This window comes from Sceloporus undulatus, chromosome 1, assembly GCF_019175285.1.
Source record: "Sceloporus undulatus isolate JIND9_A2432 ecotype Alabama chromosome 1, SceUnd_v1.1, whole genome shotgun sequence".
Classification (NCBI taxonomy): domain Eukaryota; kingdom Metazoa; phylum Chordata; class Lepidosauria; order Squamata; family Phrynosomatidae; genus Sceloporus; species Sceloporus undulatus.
The window spans coordinates 217,196,644-217,206,128 of NC_056522.1; the positions used below are offsets into that span (position 1 = coordinate 217,196,644).

Sequence of the window (9,485 nt, forward strand, 5' to 3'; positions counted from 1 at the left end):
AGTAGTCTTAAATAAAAGATCTACTTTATTCTACTATATACAGCTCCAAAACTATCCAACACAACTCCAATACAACAATACTATACTCCTCACTATCCACTACTACTACCCACTCTACAACCCACTACTACCCACAAAATACATTGGGATGCATAGTCATTATTATAGTCAATGCATGGTACCACCCACTGTTGTCTGTTTCCACCCAGTAGGCGTGTACATCATTCTCATTGGTTCTCTTGGTTCATCCCACAATTAATGATTTCATCATCTGAGCCTTGACCACTTAACAATTGTCAGGTGTGTCCAATTATCCACTTTACATTTCTTGTCCTTGGCATTCAGGACTTGTTAATTGTATTACCATTTACACCTGTGTGGTTCTCAATTGGCTTCTGCTGAGTCATCCTGACTCTCACATACATGTTTTATTTCATTTACTGTATATCCCATGTTGCTTTTTCCTTAACAGAGGCCATGTTAAATAAAGCCATGTTCAATGCCCAAATGTGCTGTCGTGTGTGTTTTGGAATGGCGGTTGGGAGTGTTTGGCCAGAAAGGGAAGTACATTTCTGCCATCTGTCTAGAAATAATGCCAAAATGTCCTCCATTTTGATCATGCCTAAGAAACATGCATTTATATTTTAAAAAAATTTAAATCAGCATTTTTGTGTGTCCTCCATTTTTAAAAATGTGCCCTACATTTGAAAATTTTGTCCTACATTTGTCCCGGTTTGGAGGTCCTGACTTATGGCAACCCTAAGCACCCCACAACTTCCAGAAATGCAAAAATGCTTAGGGGAAAAACCTTTGTGGGGGTAAGAAAAATACTTTATAAAGAAGACTGAGCAAGCTCAGTAAAAGCAAAATGCATAAAGGGCAGGGGCTGTTTACTTCCCTGTACTTGTACACTGTCAAGACTGCAAGTGATGTAAAGTTACTTTATGCATGGACAACTGCTGTTTTCCATCCAGAAAACAGCCACTGTCTGGGTGGTTTTGCAGGTAATGGGAAGCCAAGAGATCCAAGCTGTTTGTTTTTGTGGTAGTCTGAATGGGTTTTCACCAGTTGTCATTGAAAAAAAATCAGTCAACTTTTAAAAAATTGGGGGGTGGTTTAAGAGGCTTTGGGGCAGGGCTCCAAAAAAGGCTGCAGAACAGGGGCTGAGGCCCACACTTTCTCTACTCCTGCTTTTTAAGTATAAGGTCAAACATCTGAACAAATTCAAAGACAGCTACAAAATAAAAGTACCTCCAGTAAAACTCACCTATTGTTTCTCCAGTATCACCATTAGTTGATCATGCTGTGGCACTTCATCAACCTTTCCAGGTAAAGATACTTGGGGATTTGTTGTTTTTCTTCAGTCTTCCCTATGCTAACTAAAAATCTTGTTGTGCTTTTGACATTCTAATTTTACTTCTATCCACTTGTACTTTAAGGATTCATAATTAGTTGCTGCTATGTGGAGAAACAATTCTTTTGTATCTATGATATGGCACAATTTGCAAATGGTACTTATAATTTTTAGGAAGATTATTTTGCATATCACTTTGAGGTAACCCCATCCCCTTGTTTAATTTCTCTCTACCACTTGCATACTCTTGATCCCAATGTCTCAGAACCTCTGTTTGCTGAAACCATGCATTTTAAACAAACAAACAAACAAACAAACAAAAAAGCAAGAATGATGCTTCAAACCTTTGCCTAAAATCAAGATACCAAAATGCAGTTTCATGGTCTTTTAGCACTGAAGATATCTGGAGGACAGGAGGACTACAAGCATGTGACCGACAACCATGATTTATATCATTGATTTAAATCATCTAGAGAAAACTACCATTGAAATCCTCTGTCTCAATAAAGTTTTCTCTAATATGTCTTCATATATTTCTTGAACAGAGCAAATACGATCACTAAAATATGTTAATTTACTATTCAGTAGAACAGTTAATAACATCTTGGTGGGTATGGTGAAAATTTCTTCCTATAGCAAAATGTGAAGGTTCTTGTTCTTTGTACCTATATTACCTATTATCTCTGTTTTAATAAACTCATCTGCTTTGCTTGGCTTAACCCCATTGGCATGAACAAAAGTCTCATTTAACTTATGTCTTTGTATCTTGTGTAACTTTAGGCAATTCAGAACAGAAACTGAAACCCTTGAAAATGAAGTAAGAACTAGTAATTACTGTTCAGTGCTAGACATACTATAGTCATTTCATGAGATGAAGAACTTAAATGTGTGTCCAAGTTTGACTTAATGTTGTGTGACCAAGCCATTAATCCATTCTATGAGAGTATAATGATAGTTTAGTTAGTGCACGCGTGTGTATAAAGATTTAAATAAATAAACCCCAGACTTCAATTAAATCAATTTTTTCCAACCAACTTCATCCCTTTTTATCCACCTTGCTGCCAAAGACGAGCAAAGCTCACCAGCTATATAAAGCAGAACAGTAAGTGTTTAACAGTTCTCCTGTTTGTGCTTTCTCAGACAAACAGTGAAAGGCAACAGAGATAGTGTGTGTACTCAGGTAACATGGCTTAACAGATTACAAAATATGCAGATGTGAAGGCAGAAAAGGCATGTCTTGAAACTGTGTGTGGACAGAACAGATTAGAATGTTGGGAGTTAAGCTAGAAAAGGTGAGGGCTGCTCCCAAGAGCGGGTATAAATAGAAGGACAGAGCCGTGTTTGGAGTTAGTGAGTTAAGAGGGTTTTATTTTATCATTAAGGGGTTAGCAGTCGAGTAGGCTGAGGGAGACTGCTATGAGATGCAGTTACAAGAGGGTTTATGTATCCAAGATAGGAAGAGATGTTGATTGTACCCTGAGGGGTTAAGAGCCACTGAGGCTAGGGTAGGCTGCTGTGAGGGGCAGTTGGAAAGGGTTTAGGTATCCGAGAATGGGACGAGGAAAGTTCTTAATTAAAGTATTGTTGTAATATCCTGTGAGAGATATAATGCTTGGTGACTAGTAGAGTCACAGATAACCAGAAGGGTTAAAAGATACAAAGGATAAATATAGGTACTGTGGAAACTTAAGACTGTAATGGAACATTTAGAAGGCTATAAAGAAACAATTACAAAGATAAGCAAAAGAAATGGTTAAACCGTGTAACTACTAAAGTATTTATACATCGTATCCATCTTGAATGCCATCCACTGAGAAAGATACTGTATTTATCCTCATTTGTAAATAAAGTCCTTTTGTTTGTTCAACAAGCAGTTATCTGAAGTGTTTAAAGAAACATATTCAAACACTGCCAAGAGAGAGAAAAGACTTCTATTAGTTGGGACATATCAGAGAGCGGGTGTCTAGTTATCAATTAACAATTGGTGTCAAGCTGTTGGGATTTTAATAACACAGAGGGCTGGCATTTGAAGAGCATTATAGTGTGGGAGACACTAGGGGAGAGATCCGAGTTCAAGGATCTCGTTACATAATTGGTGGCAGTGGTGGGATCCATTGTGCTGCCATCCAAGAAGAGAAGTTGGGTGGGTGAGTCTCACCGTGACATAGTGGCAGCAGTGGCACACAGTGAAAATGAGTGAGAGGTTTTAAGAAATGTTGGCAGTGTCATGTTGTCACCATGACACAGTGCATTAAAGCAAAAACAGACCCTCAAGGCAATCTCAATGTGCTTGCGGGCATACTTCAGAGAAGTTCTTGGGAGCCACATTCTATTGGTAGGATAGGACAGGACCAAAATACCAACACATTTTGTGTTAAAGTTCTTACTGCCTCTGAAATGAGAGGCATTTCAGCTTTACAGAATTTGGGGAAAAGTGCAAAAGCTGGGAAAGCACCAAATGATGGTGTTTGGCAGTTTCAGAAATCTCCTGAGAACTGGACTGGGGCCTCAAAAGGGTTCAGTTCAAATGAAGAATTTGGGTTTGTGTGTATTTATTCAGGACTCCAAGAAAATCAGTGGCTGTACTGGCAAGAGGATTCTCAGAGTGGTCATCAGCAAAACAAACTTTTCCAAGGCCTGTTCTGTATATGTGTGTGTGATACTATGTTGTGTTTGGAACCATGAATTATTAGGACACAGTTACTGTAATGCAATTATAGCCTTATTTAGGTGATTTGTGGCAAGTGTATGGTATTGAATGTGAGAGGATTTGTAGTGCACACACAAGCCCCACTCCATCCACAACACCCTCCAAACCACATCCCCACACACTTGTAACTTTCCTATGTTCAGCCTGAGGAAGAGATGCTAAGTATGGTCAAGAAAACATGCTTGCAATCTTCTCCACAACCAGAAATCATGACAAGGCAGGTTTCTTGGTTGTGGGGTGGCTTCTAAATTTATTCAGCTGAATGTGCTTACCAGTCCACACCAGACTTTTAACTGTATGAAGGCTGAAGATTCATCATGGAGAGGCATGTTGGTTAGAATCCCACCCCACCCCAATGCAGTTTGGATGCACGAAAGAGTTTTGTCATAGTCCATGTGTAACAGCAATATAAAATGTCTGTGGTTAGAAAGTTACTTTAGGCAGAAGATATTCATGAGTAAAAGAAACATTTAATAATGATTAAGTAAAAATAAAATATAGCACCATTATGATCAACAACAGCATTCTTTAAATGTTATTACCTGTAAACGCCTATTTTGGTCTCTTGCTGGTGACGAATAGGAGCTGATATAAACTGGTGAAGGTTTGCTGGACCCTATAAGAAAATGGCAGAAGGGTATTAAAACCATTATTTGACCTCTTCTTGTGGTGTGGCTTTGAGTAAAGTTGGCCCTCCATTTTCACGGGGGATCCATTCTGGATTCCACCGCAAAAATGGAGGCTTGCGCATATCCAAGCCCATGTGTTTGAATGGGGCTCATGACTAGGAATGCATGCAAGGTGCGTGCTGTGGGAGCATGCCCCATTGGAAAGAGTGAAGGTCACCCCTCCATGAGTATTCAAGGTCACAGATCCCAGATCTGCGAGTTAGGAGGGGTGACTGTAGTTTCCAACCTATGGCTACCCTAACTGGACCCTATCATAGGGTTTTCTTGGTAAGATTTGGTCAGAGGGGGTTTCTCCTTCGTCTCCCTTTAACACTGAGAGAATGTGATTTGTCTAAGGTCACCTAGTGATTTTCCATGGCTAAGTGGGGATTTGAACCACTGTCCAGTGCTCAAACCACTACACAATGCTGGGTGATTTTCATTCTTCAATGAAAGGAAAAATGGAAGCATATTTAGTAACTCAACAAATGAATTTAATATTGCCTTCGAAAGGAAGAGGGCTAGAAATGGAGATCAGGAAGCTTCATACTGAAGTCATAACGTAAGTCACAAGGTCCCTGGAAAGTCTGTTGGACATGTAGGCCAGTTGGGAACAATGTACCTCCTGTGATAATCAGACTGCATATGATGGCTTTCAGAAATTATCCTTCCTGTAATATGATCCTCTCAGCTTCCACTAGTCTTGTAGGTCCCATCACTCCCCTCAACCATGTGTGTGCCTTCAAATCATCTGTTGACATGGTGACCCCATGAATTTAATAGGGTTTTCTTAGGCAAGGAAGTCTCAGATGTCGTTTTGCTAGTTCCTTACTCTGAAATATAGCTGTTTAGAGTATATTGCAAGTTGAGAGAGGATTATATTGCATGGAAGGTAACTTTTAAAAGCCATCATGCATAGTCCCACTATCACTGGAGGCACATTGTCCCTCAAGGCCCTACAAGTCCAGCTAACTTTCCAGAGACCTTTGTGACAGCAGTATGAAGGTCCCTGACCTGCACCACTAGCTCTTTTCTCCTAAAACAAAATATTAAATTTCTCTGTTGAGTTACTAAATAATTACCAGTTCAATGATGCTGTGCTTACTGATTGAAGAAAGATGAAAAGAGAAAGGCAGGAAGCCCTTCTGCTAATGTTAGTCACTGCAGAATTTGGGTCTTAGCCTATGACACAATGAAAGCTTTTTGTCAGCGTCTGCATGATAAACATAAGGTCCTTGAAAAATAGTACTCAATAATAATGCTATGAAAGCGATTTTAAATGAGGGGAGGCTCACTGGTATGTAGCAGTTATTAAGGCATATTTTAATATGATCCAAATATATTTTTTGCTGCATGCTGTGTTGTTCTCATTAATAACACATAATATGTAAATAAGACTTTAGAAATTATTTTACTTTTTTTTTTAGTTTCATCTTACTGGTCCCTTACCAGTATAGATATCTTTATGTACAATCCCATCACCTTGGCTATTGTAATACTGCATAGAAGTTTGGGTCCTATCATAGTCAGAACGAGGGTCTCTAATTCCTAATAGCGCCGGTGATGAAGATGTGCTGCCAACTAGAGAAGAGAAAGTACAGAGATGGAAGGAGAGAAGGGGGGTAGGGGTTAGACAGAGAGAATTAGTGTCAGTAAAAGTTTAGGAAAGGCAGAAGACGGTTTTGGAAAGTTTCTAATAACTGATTTTTCTTGACACAAAAAGGACAATTAATGCATCCCTGTAAACATTCAAATGGCACCTCTGAAAGAAAATAACAACCCCAGTGCCTGGATATTTAGAGTATGTGTAGCTCAGTGAACACACTGGAGTGAGACTGGGGAGACTCCAGGGCCAAATCCTGAACTCAGTCATGAAAATGACTGGATAACTTTGGGTGATTTTTTATCTCTCAGATGAGCCTACCTCACAGGGCATTTGAACATAAAATGTGGAGAGAGAATTATCTTGAACTTCTCAGATATAAATGTAACAAATGAATGAATGAATGACTTTATCTTTGTTTTGATTGTCTTTAATGTCTGAAGGATAAGCTACACACAAGGCATAGCTAAGGGGTGTCCTGATGGGCTGTAATGCTGGCATTTACTCTGAGAGTAAAGAGCCTATAAATTTTCAATCAGATATTCTGTCTCGCTATAGTACTCATTATTTGTTATAGGCCTAACAGTGTTCATTTATGAAGATTGGGTATGCATGGTGTGGATGGTAAATGGCCATTCCTTTAAAACAGATTATTGATACTGCTGATATTGTGCACAGACATCACTGCACATGGTGAAGGCCTCTAAACCCTGGCTTCCCTCATTGTTCATATAAATACAAGAATCTTTCCTAGTCAGTAGGTCTGCCTTCTCCATGGGCTCCAGATTGGTGGATTTAACTCACAGCAGACTATAAACAAACAAACAAACAAACACCTCCATCCCCATTTCTCTGCCTGGCTGCCTGTTGGTAGTGCCTTCATTCAGTGGTGGCCTTCATGTAGTTGCCTGCTTTGGTGCCTTCACCTGGCGCTGCAGTTGTGCAAAGGCACTGCAGCTGAGCAGTTGAGTGAAGGTGCCATAACTGGGTAGAGATGCTGCAGCAGCCTTTGCTTCCACCCCTGATTGCTCTGCCTGGCTGTGGAGGTAAGCAGGTAATTCCTTATACTGTATATATAATGTCAAGTGGGCTCAAGTCTTTATACAGTATATAAAATGGTGGTGAGTCATATAAAACGGCACAGGACTTAAATACCCACATTTTTTTTATATCCATAGGAGCCAAACTCCCATTGGATACAACAGGCCCACTGTACTAAGTCAGACAATTTGTCTGTTGCCCTCAGAATTATGCATTCTGGCTGGCAGAGGCTCTCCATAGTTTCAGACAGAAGATGCCAGTGACTTAGCTTGGGACCTTCTGTATGCAGACTAGGCTACATCACTGAGCTGCAACTTCAAAGGCCTTCTTGTAATTCAGACTTCCTCTATTAATACTTTTTATGTTGTTTGCAAGTGTTAAAACAGACACTCCAATTACAGGTTCACTGATTCTCTCTACTGAAATTTATCTCACAAAAACCAAGTGGACTTCAACCATTTACAAACCAAGTGTGTTGGAGTCAAAACTGAGAAGGAATCTCCATGGTTTTTAAATGTTTGTACAAAAGCTACTCAGGAAAATAACTCCCTAAATCTAGTCATATATGAAGGAAACGTTTTATTAACTGACCAGACTGAATGATAGGTGACATTTGCTGATTCGTTGTAGACAAGGAGGGATGTGACTTGAATCTGTCACGCTCAAGTGTTGACACTGGGGTAATAAAATGATTTTGATTCCAACCATCCTGTGGAAGAAGAAGGAGATCACATAAAAATGAGTATGTTTCATTAGAAGAAAACAGCTTAGATACTGCTGTGGAACTGCATCCTGATGAATATTAATTTTAATGTGCTACCTTTTTATAAATGCTACGGAGATCACGATATTGCCATAATGTGTTCAGCACCTGGGCTGCTGCCTTGACAACCTTCAGTGATGACCTGGGAGGAAAAATGGTTTATGTTTAGACTGCATGCTATAAAAACCTTGGAAACAATAGCATAATTTCACACTAAGGAAAATTTTAAAGATTCTATGATCGAGTTAAAACCAGAAAATTTGAGTAAGCAAAGGACTTAAATTCAACAAAGACACCAGATCCCATCTGATCTTGAAAGCTAAGCAGAGTCAACCTTGGTTAGTATGGGAGACTGTCAATGAAGACCAGATGCTGTAGGCCAGTGATGGCAAATCTTTTCCAGACCGAGTGCCCAAACCCAGTGGTATTCCCTCACTGGATGGCACCGAATGCCGGTAGCTGGATGTCTGCCTTCTGGGGGCAGGACTTCTGGGGCGGGGCTTGCACCTTCTGGGGGTGGGGTTTTCAGGAAAATACCCAAGGCACACTCTCTCTGCCTCAGGCTAGCAATAGCAAACCCCCCTCTGATGAAACTTGCCAAGAAAACCCTTGATAGTTTCACCTTAGGGTCTCCATAAGTTGGAAACGACTTGAAGGCACCACACACACAAGTCAGACTCAACCTCAGAGGAAGGCAATGGCAAACCTCCCCTGAAGAAACGTAAGTCGCCGTAAGTTGGGGAAGACTTGAAAGCACACAAAAATAGGAGCAAGTCAGGTCAGAGGATGGCTATGGGAAAAAGAAAGGAAAAACCCCAGAAGAAACCTTGTCAAGAAACTCCTGCAAGAAGGTCCTGATAAGTCAGAAACAACCACAATTCTGCTCAAAATGGAGGACCTTTTGAACTGCCTCCTGGACAGAAAAGCCACATATAGGCCAAATAAAGTAAATAAAATACAAATAACTAAATTCCCGCTGGTTATTCCCAACAAAGAAAGATACATTAAATCAATTGCTGAACAGTGATTGAATATGTAGGATTCCACTGATTCAGTGGCTCTGATCTAGGGTACATCTACACTGTAGAAATAATGTAGTTGGAGACCATTTTAACTGCCATGAGTCCATCCTACAGAATCCTGAGATTGGTAGTTCTGTGAAGCATCAGCACTCTTTCATAGATGTTTATCACACTATACTCTTATAGTGCTACTATTCCACTTTGACTGCTCTAGCTGCCTCCTGTTGCATTCTGGGATTTGCAGTTTTAAGGAGGGGTATTTAGAATTCACAGGCAGAGAGAATTCTAAATACCCCTCCTTAAAACTGCAAATCCCAGAATGCA

At 40.0% G+C, this 9,485-nt stretch overlaps 1 protein-coding gene across 1 annotated transcript in view; it reads right to left on the bottom strand.

The window, feature by feature from the left end:
- PKP4 (plakophilin 4) overlaps positions 1 to 9,485 on the bottom strand; it is a 154,895-nt gene that overhangs the window by 8,586 nt on the left and 136,824 nt on the right. Inside the window, exons 19-22 of the mRNA XM_042458480.1 lie at positions 8,197 to 8,281; positions 7,968 to 8,085; positions 6,182 to 6,313; positions 4,607 to 4,680 (exon numbers count right to left, since the gene is read on the bottom strand). Of these exons, the coding sequence (XP_042314414.1) occupies positions 4,607 to 4,680; positions 6,182 to 6,313; positions 7,968 to 8,085; positions 8,197 to 8,281 (409 nt within the window). The remainder of the gene's footprint in view (positions 1 to 4,606; positions 4,681 to 6,181; positions 6,314 to 7,967; positions 8,086 to 8,196; positions 8,282 to 9,485) is intronic.